The 17,890-nt window shown below is 41.7% G+C and overlaps 1 protein-coding gene across 1 annotated transcript in view; it reads left to right on the plus strand.

Annotated features, from left to right (window-relative positions):
• Window positions 1-14,621, plus strand: part of LOC132822853 (R-spondin-2-like) — a 35,057-nt gene extending 20,436 nt beyond the window's left edge. Inside the window, exons 2-4 of the mRNA XM_060836227.1 lie at window positions 10,792-10,980; window positions 12,673-12,816; window positions 14,416-14,621. Coding sequence (XP_060692210.1) covers window positions 10,792-10,980; window positions 12,673-12,816; window positions 14,416-14,621 — 539 coding nt within the window. The remainder of the gene's footprint in view (window positions 1-10,791; window positions 10,981-12,672; window positions 12,817-14,415) is intronic.
• Window positions 14,622-17,890: the final 3,269 nt, after the last annotated feature.

Raw genomic sequence — 17,890 nt, forward strand, 5'->3', positions numbered from 1 at the left:
ACTGACTCCCGAAAGAGCAACCCAGCTTGTCCTATTCTCTATCCCTATCTCCATAGCCGTCTAACTTCATCTCTTTCAAATATATATCCAGCTCTCTTTTGAAACCTTCTATGGAATCCACTTGCCCCACTCACCCAGGCAGCACAATCCCAAATCCTAACTACTCTCTGAGTAAAGAAGTTTCTCCTCATCTCACTCCTAGCTCTCTTGCTGACAACCTTGAAATTGTGACCCCTAGTTACTGACAGAACAACTAATGGAAACAGAACATCCTCTTTAAAATCCTGGCAAAATTGTTCATGATTTTGGTCACCTCTTCATCTTCTTTGCTCCAAGGAGAACAAGCCTAATCTCTCTAATCTTTCCTTTCATGTAAAATCCTTTATTCTTGGGATCATTCTGGTAAATCTGCTTTGAACTCTTTCCAGGACTTTAACATCCTTCCTTAAGTAAGGTGCCAGAACTGAACACAAAACTCCAAATGTGGTCTGAGCAATCATTTGTAGAGGTGTAGCAGTATTTCTTGCTTTTACACTCTATGCTTCTATTTATAAACCCAAAGATCCTATAAGTTTTTTTAACAACTGTTTCAACTTGCCTGGACACACCTTCAGAGAATCATGCACATGAACCGTCTGCTCTTGTACTCCCCTCAAACCTGTATCGTTGTGGCCTGTATTGTCTTTCTACGTTTCTTTTATCAAAATGCATTACCTCACATTTCTCTGCATTAAATTTCATGTGTCTGTCCACTTGGCCAAACTGCTCCTCGGATGCTGCTTGAACTGCTGTGCTTTTCCAGCACCACTAATCCAGAATCTGGTTTCCAGCATCTGCAATCATTGTTTTTACCTAATTGGCCAACTGGTCAATGTCCCTCTGAAGTCACTCAGCATCATCCTCACAATTCACTATTCTCCCTAGCTAAGTACCATTTGAAATTGAGAGATTTTTCCCTCAGCACCCATCTCCAAAACATGTATATAAATCAAGGGTCCCAACACAGATTCCTGGGCACTTGTCTCCAATCTGAGAAATGCCCTTCTATACCTACCCTCTGTTTCTGATCATATATCAAACCTCTAATTCATACTGCCATTCATCAATCCTAAACATTTCTAACCTGCCATGTGGTACCATATCAAATGCTTTCTGAACATCCAAATATACAACATCCACAACACTACCCTCATCCACTGTCTGTGTCACCTCATCAAAGAACTCAATTAAATTTGAGTTTTGACATGACATGCCCTCAGCAAAGCAATGGTGACTGTCTCTTATTAATTTATTTTTCTTTAAGTATATATTTACCTTACCCCATGTATGGCCTTCATCAGTTTTCCCACTCTTGATGTTAACCTGACAGGCCTATAGTTTGCTAGGCTATCCTTTGTCCCTTCTAAAACAATGGTGTCACATTTGAAATTCTTCAATCCCCTAGGTGGTCAGAGAAGCCATGCAAATTTCTGTTAATAATTTGCTCCCTTAACTCTCTTAGTAATTTGGGATACATCTGATCTGGGGCTGGCAACGTCTCTGCTTTTCTATCACCTTGTCTTATCCATTACTGAACTGCTCAGTTGCTCAACACCCACATTTTCAACTAGGCCGTTGTCACCATCTTCAGAGTTGGTAAAGACAGAAGCAAAATATTCGTTTAGTATCTCTGCCATATCCTTTGCTTCAGTGAGCAGCTTTCCCTGCTTGTTGCTTACGCACCCTACTCTATCCTTCACTAATCTTTTACTATGAATATGTTTGAAGAACATATTGCTCTTTGTTTTAGTGGCTGCAATTCTTTCCTCACTTTTCCTCTTACCCTTCCTTATTTCAGCTTTAGCTTCTCTCCTGCATTTGAGGTACTTCCTTATTCTGTTGCTATTATTATTCTGGTGTGCATCTTACGCCTCCTTTTTCTTCCTTACATTCTCATCCTTACTCATCCAGGGTTTTTGATACCCTGTATTTTTCTCTCAGTCTGCTGTTACCTTTCCTTTTAACTCATCCCTGTGTGGAATGTGGGTATTGCGGGCAAGGAGGGCATTTGATGCATATCCCCTAGTTGCTTTTCAACTCATTGTGTTGGTAAGCCATTTCAGAAGTCAGGTAAGAGTCAAACAAATTGCTGTGGGTCTGGAATTTAAAAATAGACTAATGATGACCATGTAAATACTGTCAATTATCATAAAAATCTATCTAGTTCACAAATTTCCTTTAGGGAAGGAAATCTGTCATCCTAACTTGGTTTGGCCGATATGTGACTCCAGACCCACAGCAATGTGGTTAACCCATAAACCCACACCTCACAGTTCAGTGAGTTCTAACATCATGCTCACACAACAATTTGCCTCCTAGTCGCACAAGTAGCACTTTCTACAGCAGTCATAGAGTCATAGAGTCATACAGTATGGAAACAGACCCTTCGATCCAACCAGTCCAAACCGATCATGTTCACAAACTAAATGTCCCATCTGCCTGTACTTGACCCATACCCCATCAAACATTTCTTATTCGTGAACTTATCCAAATATCTTTTAAATGTTGAAACTATACCTGCATTCACCACTTTCTCCAGAAGTTCATCCTACACGTGAACCACCCTCTGCATTAAAAGTTGTCCCTCATGTCCTTTTTAAAATTTTCTCATCTCTCCTTAAAAATATGCTCCCTAGTTTTGAACTCGCCCATCCTACAGAAAAGACCCTCTTGATGCCCCTCAACCGCCAATGCTCCAGTGGGAAAATTCCTAGTCTTTCCAATCTATTTTTATAATTCAAACTGACCATTCCCAGCAACATTCTGGTAAATCTTTTCTGAGCCCTCCCCAGTTTAATAATACCTTTTCTATAACAGGGTGACTGGAACTGTACATACAGTACTCCAGAAGAGGCCTCATCAATGTCCTGTACAACCTCAACATAACATCCTAACTCCCATACTTGAAGATCTGAGCAATAACAGAACAGCACAGATGTTTTCGTGACCTTCTCTGGGCCTTATTCAGGGGATGCAATAGCTTAGTGGTATTATTTTGGGCTGTTAATCTGGAGACCCAGGTAATGTTCTCAGGACCTGGGTTCAAATCTTACAACAGCAGATGGTGATATTTGAATTCAATAAAAATCTGGCATTGAGAGTTTATTGATTTAAGGGCAGCACGGTGGCACAGTGGTTAGCACTGCTGTCTCACAGCGCCAGGGACCTGGGTTCAATTCCCGCCTCAGGTGACTGACTGTGTGGAGTTTGCACGTTCTCCCCGTGTCTGCGTGGGTTTCCTCCGGGTGCTCCGGTTTCCTCCCACAGTCCAAAGATGTGTGGGTCAGGTGAATTGGCCATGCTAAATTGCCAGTAGTGTTCGGTAAGGGGTATATGTAGGGGTGTGGGTGGGTTGCGTTTCGGCGGGTCGGTGTGGACTTGTTGGGCCGAAGGGCCTGTTTCCACACTGTAAGTAATCTAATCTAATCTAATGACTATGAATCCATTGTCAGGAAAAAAAGCCCATCTGGTTCATGAATATCCTTTAGAGAAAGAAACTGCCTTCCTTATTAGGGATGGGCATTAAATGCCAGGTCGGTGATGCCCATATCCTGTGAACAGATACTTGAAGAAAATCTTTATTTCATTTCATTCTTTCTTTCACTGTAATTTTGAAGGAAACAGTAATCATCAATAGATCACTCAATCTTCATCAAATCATGGGAATATGCAATGGTTACAGAATAGAAGGGGATGCATCAGTGTTGGTTCTTTTGAAGGATAACTCAGTCTGTCCCATCTCACCACGGTTACCCTGTAGCCCTGTATTTTTTTTATTCAGGCCTCAAAGGAATGTGCCTTCTCCACACTCTCAGGCGGTGTGTTCCACATGTGAATCATTCAATTTTAAAAAAATATTATATTCAATATTAAGCCTATCAGTTAAGTTTTATTTATCCATGTTAATATTGTTCCCTCATTCTCACCCTATCCTTCTGCGCTAACCACATTCTGAACAATAGAGGAATAATGGATAAAAGCTACAATCTTTCTTTGATGTGAAGGTCTGTAGGTTGAATAACTGTTTTTACTCTACTGTGTGATGTTGACTACAAAGCTGCTGAATGGGATTCCACTTTCCTTCATAAACCGACACACTTTAAAAAGGAATAAAATCACACATAATTCCTGTTTAAAGTTTGGAATTATATTCTGACAAGAAAAGAGCATTAATTGGAGTAGACCAGAGTTGAAGTGGCTCACTTCAAAAGGTTAACCCGCAGCACTGGTTTATTCTGCTGCAGCCACTTTGCAACATACCATATTTTGTTTGGGAGAGTGAAAGTCTGGTTTTTATCCAACTGACCTTAGGTGACTTGGCGTTCAGTTTTCCCCCAGATATGTGCGAGCCCCCATAGTTTGTGTCAGACAAGGGAGATGCGACTGGCTCGAGGCTAAAATGTGTGTTGGTGTGAGGCACAACCAGTGGTGAAGGGCAGCAAGATGGAACAGAGTGAAAATGGTAACCTGGTAACCAGAATGGATTGACCTCCTCATGTACCAGCTGCCTGAGATGGGGATAATTGGGAAGTGGTGGGAAATGTGTCTGGGCACTGCTCTAAATAGATGGAATCTCTGTGCCCTGTGTCCATACTCTGAGTGATATTCATGTCCATTGATGTTAGGACAGAGAGCAGATCCAGTGTGAGCATACCTGAGTTTTGCAACAGTATAAGTGAGTTTCATCACATGCCACCCATCCCAATTCTTTAATGAACTTGGGGGAGTTGAAGGGAGATGAGATTGATGTGCATTTCCTTTGTCTTTTATTACTGGGTAACAGCCTCAAAGGGGTCACCCACTGGGTGTCCAAGGTGTTTGCTCATTTCAGCTGACACTCTCAAAAGGACATGTTGGGTCTTGTGATGGAGATGAAATGTTGGTTTCCATTTCTGGTCAAATGCTGAGCTGTACTCATGCTGAGCTGGGCCACACGGTTCAGGTCAGGATTCTCCTATTCTTCAGGCCCACCTGGCTCCCAATGTTCAAAAGGGCCTTCTCCACCCTGCAAATACAGGAGACAAGAGAGGGGGAAGCAGGCTGGAGAGAGAGAGAGAGAGGGAGGGATGATTCCTGATGCTCCAATTCCAGCAGCAGAGGTAAATGCTGGACGTCAACCAGGGAGCCACATATGGTGTTGAAATGAAAGAGGCTCAGAGCCAGCAGGAGTATTGGAATGGAGTGGACATTGCTCAGGGAAATGGGTGTGATCTTTCATCTCATCGTTGAGACAAGCAGCCTCTGGCTGTCTGGCTGCTGCTGACGAGGTTCCCCCAACAGGAGCACCAGGAGTTCAACACCAGACCACCATGTTGAAGACATGACTACGTCACAGAGAAGGCTTGCTGTGAACATTTTTCCCAGTCAGCATGTTCGGAGATGCTTGAATTATGATACACCTCTGGAGCAGATGAAATTGTATCTAGGCCAAAAGCAGAAGTTGCTAGAAAAGCTCAGCTGGTCTGGCAGCATCAGTGAAGAGAAATTAAAGTTAACGTCTTGGGTCCGGTGAATCTGGGGCCACCTGGTTCAGAGGTAATAACACTACCACTGTGCCATTTAATGTTTCTCTTCTGATCCCTGGTCTAACTCCTCTCCATGGATCTCAGAATTTTGCTCAGGGTGTGGGATTAAGAGTAACTTTCTGGGTTTGGAATGATCTGTTCGTGATTTATTTGGAATATCTTGTGTGATTTAGGGAAAGCCATTCCCCACTGAGGAGAGTAATCAGTGGGGATTACTCACTACCCCCAGACACCACATTGCTTGGGGCAAATCATGATGTTTGGGAGAAAGTGATCACAAATTTTGAATTATGAATTTCAGTATTTTGGAACTTGAGTATTGTCTAACAAAAATGCTTTCCGTGTTGAACTCATCAGGATGTTTTGCAAGAATGCCAATTTATGGACAATCAACATTACTATTTGAGAAGAGAGTGCTGGCTGATTGGAAAGCGGACTGTGATTTGTGGAAGCATTGCCATGAAGAAGATGATTGGCAGTTAACAGCCACACTTGATTTAAACTTTAAACCAGGCAGGTTGACTCTGATTGGTCAGGGCAGTAGCCTGAGAAGTGAACCACTGACTGTTTTGTTGAGTTGAAATGGGTGCAGTATGCACAGATGTTTTTTTCTGTCTACAAAGTCCAGGTCACTGTATAATGATATATGTAGCTTCCAGTGCATGCAAGTGTGCCACACTCTGACCCCAATTGATTATCCTAAGTAAAAAATGAGGTCTGCAGATGCTGGAGATCACAGCTGCAAATGTGTTGCTGGTCAAAGCACAGCAGGTTAGGCAGCATCTCAGGAATAGAGAATTCGACGTTTCGAGCATAAGCCCTTCATCAGGAATAAGAGAGAGAGAGCCAAGCCGGCTGAGATAAAAGGTAGGGAGGAGGGACTAGGGGGAGGGGCGATGGAGGTGGGATAGGTGGAAGGAGGTCAAGGTGAGGGTGCCCTCCTAACCTGCATCAACTCAGCACCGCCCTCCTAACCTGCATCAACTCAGCACCGCCCTCCTAACCTGCACTCCAGCTTCCTCATTTCCCCATCCCCCACCTTGTCTCAGTCGGTTCCCTCAACTCAGCACCGCCCTCCTAACCTGCACTCCAGCTTCCTCATTTCCCCTCCCCCCACCTTGTCTCAGTCGGTTCCCTCAACTCAGCACCGCCCTCCTAACCTGCACTCCAGCTTCCTCATTTCCCCTCCCCCCACCTTGTCTCAGTCGGTTCCCTCAACTCAGCACCGCCCTCCTAACCTGCAATCCTCTTCCTGACCTCTCCGCCCCCACCCCACTCCGGCCTATCACCCTCACCTTGACCTCCTTCCACCTATCCCACCTCCATCGCCCCTCCCCCTAGTCCCTCCTCCCTACCTTTTATCTCAGCCGGCTTGGCTCTCTCTCTCTTATTCCTGATGAAGGGCTTATGCTCGAAACGTCGAATTCTCTATTCCTGAGATGCTGCCTAACCTGCTGTGCTTTAACCAGCAACACATTTGCAGCTGATTATCCTAAGATTGTAATGGTAATTCCTTGCACAAACTGGGCTATGCAGCAAATGTTGGCCATTTGTAGAATCACTTCTAATGTTGGACACCATGTTTCAAGTTTTGATTGGACATGTTGAGCGAGTACAGTTAGCCCTTACCTGTTGCAAGCAGTCAAAGAGACATGTTGTTTAATTTGACCTGAGAAGTATAATGGCACCAAAGGAGGCCATTCAGTCCACTTTGTCTGCACTGGCTCTCCAAAAGAGAATCATGACTTGGTGCTGTTCTTTTGCCTTGTTGCCATACCCTTGCACATTATTTCTATTTAAATAATCATTGAAATAATGTCTCAGTTGAGCCTGCCTCCACAACACTTCCATGCAGTGCATTCCACACCCAAACCATTCATTTTGTGGCAAAGCTTTTCTCTCACCACACATTTGCTATTTTTACAAATCCCTGAGCTCTGTTTCTTAATAATTTTATGAGTAGAAAACAGTTTCTTTCTATCTACTGTACCTAGCTCATCATGATTTTGAAAACATCCATAAAATTCTTCTCTCATCCTTCTCCTCCCTGAGGATATGCAGCTCCAGTTCACACAAGAATGCCACACTGTTAATATACAGGAACAAAATGAGTAAAGAACTGCCCCAACTCCTCCAATCTATCCTTATAACTGAAGTTTTTTTTATCCCTGGACCATTCTTGTAGATTGTTTCTCTCCTCTCTCCATTGTGTTCATATCCTTCCTCTAGTGTGGTTCCAGAACTGGCCACAATACTCCATCTGAGGTCGAACAAATGTCTTGCACAAGTTCAACAGAGCATCTTTTCTCATCTACGGTATTCCCCTCTTGACAGAACCCAGATGCTGTATGCTTTATTATCTTTGGTAAGGTGGTTGTGCAATGGTTTTGTCACTGGACTCATAAACCACAACCTGAGGTTAATGTTTTGGAGATTTTTTTTTAGATTAGATTAGACTTACAGTGTGGAAACAGGCCCTTCGGCCCAACAAGTCCACACCGACCCGCCGAAGCGCAACCCACCCATACCCCTACATATTACCCCTTACCTAACACTACGGGCAATTTAGCTTGGCCAATTCACCTGACCCGCACATCTTTGGACTGTGGGAGGAAACCGGAGCACCCGGAGGAAACCCACGCAGACACGGGGATAACGTGCAAACTCCACACAGTCAGTCGCCTGAGTCGGGAATTGAACCCGGGTCTACAGGCGCTGTGAGGCAGCAGTGCTAACCACTGTGCCACCGTGCCGAGATGTGAGTTCAAAGGGCAGCTGTTGAAATTGGAATACAATAAAAAGGGGAAAATAATCAGGAATTAAAAACTAGCCTAATGGGCTACCATGAAACCATTGTTGATTGTTATATTAAAAAAATCTAGTTCACTAATATGAAAAACATTCGCCTTCCTTATTTGGTCTGGTCAACATCTGACTCCAGACCTTCAGCAATGACTTGACTCTTAACTGCCTCTAAATAAAGTAGCAAACCATTCAGTTCATGGTCAAATTGTGCTAGCCTAATCAGCAAAGTCAACATCCCATGAATGCTATCTTCACCCTTCCTGACACCTTCAATGATTTGTGCACGTATACACCCAGGTCTCTCCACCTCTTTAAAATTGTACCTCCTACTTTAAAGAAACTGAAAGAACTGTAGATGCTGTAAATCAGAAACAAAACCAGAAGTTGCTGGAAAAGTTCAGCAGATCTGAACTGAGGAAGGGTCACTTGACCCAAAACATTAACTCTGATTTCTCTCCACAGATGCTGCCAGACTTGCTGAGCTTTTCCAACAATTTCTGTTTTTGTTTCTACTCTATATTGTTTGGCTAGATTATTCTGACCAAAATGCATCACCTCACACTTCTCTGCATTGACTGTCATCTGCCACCTGTCCACCCATTGTCACCAAATTGTCTATGTCTTTCTAAAGTTCTATACTATCCTCCTAGCAGTTTACAATTCTTCCAAGTTATGAATCATCTGTAAACTTTGAAATTGTCTTCTGACATCAAGATTCAGATCATGAATATGTATCAGGAAAAGCAAGGATCCCAAGACTAACCCAGGGAACTCCACTACAATATTTCTGAAAAATATCCACTGACTATTCATCTCTGCTTCCTATCACTCAGCCAGATTCTATATCAGTGCTGTTATTTTGTGTTCTATTCCATGAGCTATAACTTTTCTCACCATTCTGCTATGTGACTCTGTACCAAATAAAGTCCATGTACATCACATCAACAGTGTTACCTTTTCAACACTTTCTGTAACGTCTTCAAAATGTTCTAGCAAGCTGATTAAACACAATGGAGACAGTAAGGACTGCAGATTCTGGGAGTGTGTGTCAATTGATGTGAAGCTGGAAAAGAACAGCAGGTCAGATAGCATCTGAGCAGTAGGGCAGCCTGAAACATTGATTTTCCTGCTCCTCAGATGCTGTCTGACTTACTGTGCTTTTCCAGCCTCACATCGATTGATTAAATACAATGCCTAGTTTAGTGATCTACCATGTAGATGGTAAAGTAGTTGTAAAAGGAGGAGTAGGACTGATTAGGAACCAAAAAGGGGATTTACACCTGGGGACGGGTGGGGGTCAAGGCTGAGGAGTTAACACCATGACTCCAACCACTACTCAATCTCAAAAACCCTAAGGTCAAGTTCCTGCAGTTGATAGAATGTTCTAGATGTCCAGAATATTGAGAGATCATGATTTCCCACATATTAAGGCCATGATCTGCCAGTCTTTAGGACATGGGGCCTACATATCCAATGTCACACTGACACTGAAATTCATGTAGGCAAAAGTGAGGACTGCAAATGCTGGAAATCAGAGTCTAGATTAGAGTGGTGCTGGAAAAGCACAGCAGGTCAGGCAGCATCTGAGGAGCAGGAAAATCAACATTTTGGGCAAAAGCCCCTCATCAGGACTGATGAGGGACTTTTGCCCAAAACGTTGATTTTCCTGCTCCTCGGATGCTGCCTGACCAGCTGTGCTTTTCCAGCACCACTGAAATTCATGTATCACATTACTCACTTATGTAATAGGCAGAATGTCTTTTTTGGGTTTGATGATAGCATCCTGTAGTGGCGAAAAACACTCATGTTGTTACTGTACCGTAAGAGTGTGACAGATTTGTTTGCATTGAAGCTACATATATTAATTATTACACAGCGCCATTTTGTTTGCAAACACAAAGAACATGCACTGTAACTGTTCCAACTCATAAATAGGTGACAACTATTTGCATGTTTCATTTCTCAGGTCAATATTCTGACCAATCAGAGTCAACCTACCTGGTTTAAAATTTAAACAAAGTCCAGCTATTAACTGTCAATCAACATTAATGGGTGCATTTTTCATGGCAACACCTCTACCAATCACAGTCCATTTGTCAACCATTCAACACTCTCCTCTCATGAAGAATAAATCCTAGATTTTCCTTTGATTTTTATTCTAACAAAACGCCCAATGAGTAAAAGATGAAAAGCTCAAACAAAATGTATTTTTCCAACAATGTTTTATCTCCTCTGGAAGGAATGTTACATAATCCCAAGGGCTCCCCTTTCTCTGCGGAGTTTTATTGAAGTGTTTTAAATGGAGCAATTGCTAAATCTATGGATTGACAACCTTGGCCCAACCTTTGACTCTGAGGACAATATCTTATTGAGTTTGAGGGTTTTCTGATCTGATCCATGTTCTGTGGATCTTTGCCTGCAGGTAACACAAGCTCCCTCCAGAACTGCAGAAGTTGTAAGGAATGCTCACCTGACAATGGCTGTTTGACCTGCCAGCAGCGACTCTTCCTCTTGATTAAGAGAGAGGGGATCCGACAGCAAGGGGAGTGTGTGCATGCCTGTCCTGTGGGGCATTATAGCATACGTGGACAGGCCACAAACAGATGTCTGAGTAAGTTCAAACAAATGAACAAGTTTTCAGAAAAGGAAAGCTCTCTCAGTCTGGCTGCTGCTCAGATGTAAAATTCTCATCCTTGTACTCAAGATCATGAGCTTCATGAACACTTTCTTCTACTCCCAACATATGCACACTGCCCTCACCTTGATCCCTCTAGATCCTCCTCCAGTACTGCAACCTTCTAAGATCTCTGCGTTCCTCCAATGTTGGCCTCTATTACACCCCAGTTTTAAATATCTCCACCATTTGCAGCTGTGTTTTCATCCAGACCTTACTCCCTGAGCCTGCCCTTTCTCTGTGGAGATTTAACAAAGTGGTTTTGAATTAGGAAATTGCCTAGACCCCAGACTCTGAAATTTCTCTCGAAAAGTTTCAGACTGTTTCCCGCTCGGTCCTTCTTTAAGTCAGCCCTCAATGCTTATCTCCCTGATCCAGCTTTTGGTCATCTGGACTATTATCTCCTGTGCCAAATTCTATTTGAGAACTCTCTTGTGAAGTACCTTGGGACATATTATTGTGTTAGAGGTGCTGAATAAATGTAAGATATAACTATTATTTTCACTCAGTGGTGGACTCAATGATTGGATATTAGCTTACGGAGTTCCACATCTCTTACTTGCTGTTTCCTTCCTTTTATGCACTTAGGAAATGCCAGAATCCTATTGATAGCTAAGGTTGAGTTCAATCAATGAAGTGATTCTTAATCTTCTTCCTAAGTAATTAAATATCTTCCTGTTAGTACTTTTATATATTAAATGCCTGTACCTGGTACTCAGCACCAATCAGGTATAGTCCCAGAGTTAAAAAATGTTTGATATTAATATCCTAGAAGTTTGATACAGAGCTATTTCCTTTTTGGACACTGGGAAATTGCACTTAGACTTCAAGTTTCCATTAAAGCTTATCATCAAAGATGTAAACATTCCTATCAGGCAGTCTGCTCAGGTGGATAGTCACTATCTTGTAATTATGACCTCTAGTTTTGTTCTCCCTCACAAGTAGAAATATGATTTGGAGATGCCGATGTTGGACTGGGGTGTACAAAATTAAAAATCACACAACACCAAGTTATAATCCAACAGGTTTAATTGGAAATACTAGCTTTCGGAGCGCTGCTCCTTCATTGTGGACTGCACAACCACCTGATGAAGGAGCGTCGCTCCGAAAGCTAGTGCTTCCAATTAAACCTGTTGGACTATAACCTGGTGTTGTGTGATTTTTTAACTAAAGTAGAAATATCTTCAATATATTTACCCTATTGAACATCTTCATAATTTTGGTAACCCATGATCATCCATCACCTTTTTTTCAAGCGTTAAAGCCTGTCCACCTTTTTCTTGGTAGGTGTAGTTTATACTGAACATTTTACTTCCTTATTTTTCTCATTTATTCCTAGGCCTGTAATACTGGATTATTTGTTTCTTTACATTTTTTTGTACCTTAAGATTTTGACCTTAAATATTTGTACCTAGATACCTTTGTACCTAAGATGGTGTTGTAATCTGGTGACTGTAAACTTTTTACTGTACTCATTTGAGTGCACGTGACAATAAAGCTAATTCAAGTTTTAGTTTCATCCTTGCAATCTTTTTTGCACCATCTGTTGCTTTGATTTTTTTATATCAGATAAAGTTTGGAACATGGCCTGAAACTAAGTTAATAAATGTTCATGTCTCTGTGTGCTAGGATGTAAGACAGCAAATTGTGAAAGCTGCTTTAGCCGTGAGTTCTGCATCAGATGTAAATCTGAGCACTACCTGCTGAAGGGCAAGTGTTACAATACATGTCCAAAAGGGACAGCTCCACATGCCAGATTGATGGAATGTGTGGGTAAGTGACTCATCTTTGACTGTTTCTAATGTTGATTTTCTGTAATCGTAACATTAAAATTTAATATTTCACAGTCTGAAAAGTTTATATTACAACAGTGACTACACTTCAAACAATGTCAGTGGCTAGCAATTGTTTGGGAGGACAATGAAAGATTTTTTTTCTTCTGTTTTTTGGAGGAGCTGGTGTTATAGACAATAGACAATAGGTACAGGAGTAGGCCATTCGGCCCTTCAAGCCAGCACCACCATTCATTATGATCATGGCTGGTCATCCACAATCCGTATCCTGTTTCTGCCTTATCCCCATAATCCTTGATTCCACTATCTTTAAGAGCTCTATCCATCTCTTTCTGGGAAGTATCCAGAGACTTGGCCTCCACAGCCTTCTGGGGTAGAGCATTCCATACACCCACCACTCTCTGGGTGAAGAGGTTTCTCCTCAACTTTGTTCTAAGTGGCCTACCCCTTATTTTTAAACTCTGCCCTCTGGTTCTGAACTCACCCATCAGTGTTAGACTGGAATGAACAAAGTTAAAAATCACACAACACCAGGTTATTATCCAACAGATTTATTTGGAAGCACAGCTTTTGAAGCGCTGCTTCTTCATCAGGTAGCTGCAGAACAGGACCATAAGACACCGAATTTATAGCAAATGGTTACAGTGTCATGCAGCTGAAATATATGAAACAAATTTAGATTAATCTTTCACATTTTAGGATGGTTTTGCTAGTTTCGGTTCATTAATATGTAAATCCCAGAACTCCTTTTAAGCCATATTCTCATGATAACTTCAAGTTTTTGAACAAAATGTATCATCTCAGCTCAGACAATGCATTAAAGGTGTGAGGTTAGTCTGTCGGTGTCTGAATTTTGAGTCAGATTGGTTCTATTTCTTAAGTGGCATTTACAGAATCTTACATGGATTGACTGTAGGTTATGCATTTTTTGAGCAAAATAAAATATAATTCTGCAAAATAGCAATTTTATTTTGCTGAAAAAATGCATAACCTACTGTCGATCCATGTAAGGTTCTGTAAATCCCACTTTAGAAATAGAACCAATCTAACTCAAAATTCAGACACAGACAGACTAACCTCACACCTTTAATGCATTGTCTGAGCTGAGATGACACATTTTGTTAGAAAACTTGAGTTATTATGACAATATGACTTAAAAGGAGTTCTGGGATTTACATATTAATGAAACAAGTCTAGCAAAACCATTCTAAAAGATGAAAGACTTAATCTAAGTTTGTTCAAAATATTTCAGCCACATGACATTGTAACCATTTGCTATAAATTCTGTATTTTATGGTCCTGCTCCATAACTACCTCAAGACGAAGTAGTACTAAAGCTAGTGCTTCCACATAAACCAATTGGACTATAACCCGAATGATTTGTAAAATTTCTTCTATCGAGAGGGAAGAGAGTTCAGCCGAGGTTTATATATCCACAGGCTCCAATAACTGGCTGGAATAAAGCAACTCCTAACCCCTGTCCTGGGATCACTGCAATGGAATCCTGTTGAGATGGTGAATAGCCTCTTTAAGTTAATGTTGACAGTGATTTTGATGGCTTTCTGTCCTTTTTTCACAGATGGTTGTGATGTTGGATCCTGGGGCGAGTGGGGTCCCTGCCTGAAGAACCAACAGACGTGTGGCTTCAAGTGGGGCTTAGAGACCAGGACACGACAAACCCTGACAGCCTGGCCAAAGGAATGGGAGCCATGTGTAGCATTGTCGATGTCAAGGAAATGCAGGATAAAGGCGAGATACTGCCCCGGGGGTAAGAATGATCCATGACTCCCTCATTGGGAATTTAAAGTGATACACTCCAAAAGCTTGCTCAGTGAGACTTCTGAGGAAGGATCACCAGATCTGAAATGGTAACTCTGATTTCTCTCCACAGATGCTGCCAGACCTGCTGAGTTTTTCAAGCAACCTCTGTTTCTGGTTTACAGCATCGGAAGTTCTTTCAATTTTTACTCAGTGAGAAGTTGCCAGCTTCAAGACCTTAATAGATGAGAAAGACCTTTGGGCCCATCTTAGTGTGTTCATCCAGGGGAGCTGCTCATTCTCTCTAATCATACACATCATCTAAAGGCTTTTTAAAAATGATATCAAAGCTTTTCTTCCCCCCAGTGTTCTATCTGGAATTAATTACGCACACGTATCACTTCAATAGCAAAGAAGCATTACCCAATTTTAGTTTTAAGCTTCCTTTTGGTATTTTCAGCCTGTGCCTCTCAGATTCAATTTCCATTATTTATCTCAATCCCATCTGTAGCTTCCCATTAAAGGGATATATGTTGATTATCTAAGGTATCGCATATGGGAGAGAATTCTACCATCTTTCTGGCTAGGGGGCTTTCCCAAGTTCTTTATTTGATAGATTAATGACCAATTTAACATCTATGACCTCTAGCTCCTATTTCCTGATGAGCGATAACCTTTTCACTACTTTTACTCTATTAAGTATTTTTAAAGGCCTTTATTTAGTCACCTGCTTAACCTTTTCTTCTCTACCTGCAAGGTAGTATTTTTTTGTTCATGTATCCTTAGTTTATTATTGTAATCTGGGTTAACCTCTTGCCCTAGTGCTCTCAGCTCTGAGTTGGAAGTGAGACACATATGAGTTCAAATCTTATTCCAGCGATTGGAGCCCATAATCCAGGCAGATGTATCAGTGTACTGCTTGCTTGTGTCCTGCAGTGTTGAAGGTGTTGACTTTCTCATTAACTTGTGCTCGGGTGGAGATCAAGGATCCCACATACACTTTTGGAATTGTCCTGGACAATACTTACAGGGCAACCTGCACTTAAAACATTATAAAAAATGTTTATCAGGTCTGGCCGAGTCTGGAGTCAGAAAGTGAGTGAATGTTTCAGTTCAATGACCTTTCCCCAGAACCTAAAACAGAGTATTGGTGCACAAATTGCTTACTTTGTTTCTGACATTTACAACAATTCAGGAAATGTGTCATTGGTTGGAAGATGCTTTAGGAATGAGATGTGGTGTAACCATGAGTCAGAATCAGGGGTCATGCAGCACTGAAACACATTCATGTCAACCAGGTTTCCTCAACTGAACTAATTCCTTTTGCCTGTGTCTGGCCCATATGCCTCTAAACCTTTCCTATCCATGTGCCTGTCCAAATGTCTTTTAAATGTTGCAATTGCAGCTACTTCTACCACTTCCTCTGGCAAGTTGTTCCATACACACAACGTCTTCTGTGTAAAAAGGTTGTCCCTCAGGTCCATTTTAATTCTTTTCCCTCTCACATTAAACCTATGCCCTCTACATTTGGACTTACCTACCCTGAGAAAAAGACATTGGCTAATTAACTTATCAATGCCCCTCATGATTTTATAAACCTCTATAAAGTCACACCGCAGTCTCCTACACGCCAGGGAAAAAAGGTCCCAGCCTATCCAGCCTCTCCTTATAGCTTAAGCCTTCCAATCCTGGTAATTTTATTGTAAATCTCTTTGTAAATCTCATTCTAGTTTAATAACATCCTTCATATAGCAGGGCAACCAAAAATATAGCAGAACTCTAAGTGTGGCCTTACCAATGTTTTGTACAAGTGTAATTCCTGTACTCACTGCTCTAACCAATGAAGGCAAGTATGCCAAACACTTCCTTCATCACCCTATCTACTGATGATGCCACTTTCAAGAAGCTATGTACCTGAACCCCTGGGTCTCTCTGTTCGATAACATTCCCCTGGAGATAGGCAATTACAGGTAACTTTGACAAGTCCATAGATGCAATAATGAACACTCATCACTTTACAAACTCTGGAGAAATATCTAAGTAGTTCATCTCCCAGCAGAAAGATTACTTATTTTTTTAAACTCATTTAATGACCAGGCACCAAATCTAAATGGTGTGTAATTTGCTGTTAGATGTAGACGGCCTCTTGGCTACTTTTAATGGGCACTCTGTCTGTGGTTGAGTGGGAAAATTCCTTAAATGTTTTAATTGTGATGAACTCTCAATTTCTGACCTGAATTTCAAAATCATTACAGGTTAGAATTGGAATGTGGTCAATATGCGATCATTTTTAGAATCACTGTTTTGCTTGTTTATTCATTTCCATTAGAGATTCATTCTCAGAGGTCTGGAGCTAGAAATGACTATGTCTGAAAGTAATAGGACTTTGCTTATCCACTGCAGATTTCTGTGGGATTCCATCCAAATATTTCAGTTCTGTCATTTGCTTAAAATGTTCTATGTGCCTTTATTATTGCCTGTTATCTCCTAGTTCTTTTCTGGCCTTTACATGGGTACAGGCTTCACAAACTTGTTCAAGATTGGTAGAGTTTGACACACTATCCTTTATCTTAAACAGTCACTCCCTCAACCATTAGAGCACAATAGAAGCATCATATACCATTTATAGAATACCCTGCAATACTCACCAAACTTCTTTTGACAGCATCTTCCGAACTCCCACCGTCCACCATCCAGAAGGAGAAGGTCAGCAGATACATGGGAATATTCCGGCCCTGCAAGTTCCCCTCCAAGCCACTCACCATCCTGACTTGAAAATATATTTTTGTTCCTTCACTGTCGCTGGGTCAGAATTCTGGAACTGGTTTTCCCTTGTATTCAAAGCGTGTGCCTCCTTCTTGCCAGAAACATCCACATCTGAGAAATGAATAAAAGCTCATAGCTTTTTGAATGTGGTGGGAATCATGGCCCACCAGGTTTGGAGGGATATGGGCCAGGAGCAGACAGCTGGAACTAGTTGAGTTTGGGATTATGTTCAGCATGGACTGACTGGACCGAAGGGTCTGTATCCATGCTGTATGACTCGATGACTCTATGATCCTATCACATTTCTCAATGCAGTCAGAGAGATGCCTGAGCTTTTCCTGTGCAAGAGATATTGTGGTCACCTGTAGTTGCTGCGACCATGGTCTAGCTTGTAGAAACCCAAGCTTTAACCAAGAGTCACTGCTGTCTGAGGAAGAGACAAATAGCACTGCAGTCAGATTTGACCCAGTTTTAATGGCCAGACTCTGCTTTGGGCAAGAAAACAGGTAAGAAATTGCTTCTTGGTGTTC

Source organism: Hemiscyllium ocellatum, chromosome 15, assembly GCF_020745735.1.
Source record: "Hemiscyllium ocellatum isolate sHemOce1 chromosome 15, sHemOce1.pat.X.cur, whole genome shotgun sequence".
NCBI classification, from domain to species: Eukaryota; Metazoa; Chordata; class Chondrichthyes; order Orectolobiformes; family Hemiscylliidae; genus Hemiscyllium; species Hemiscyllium ocellatum.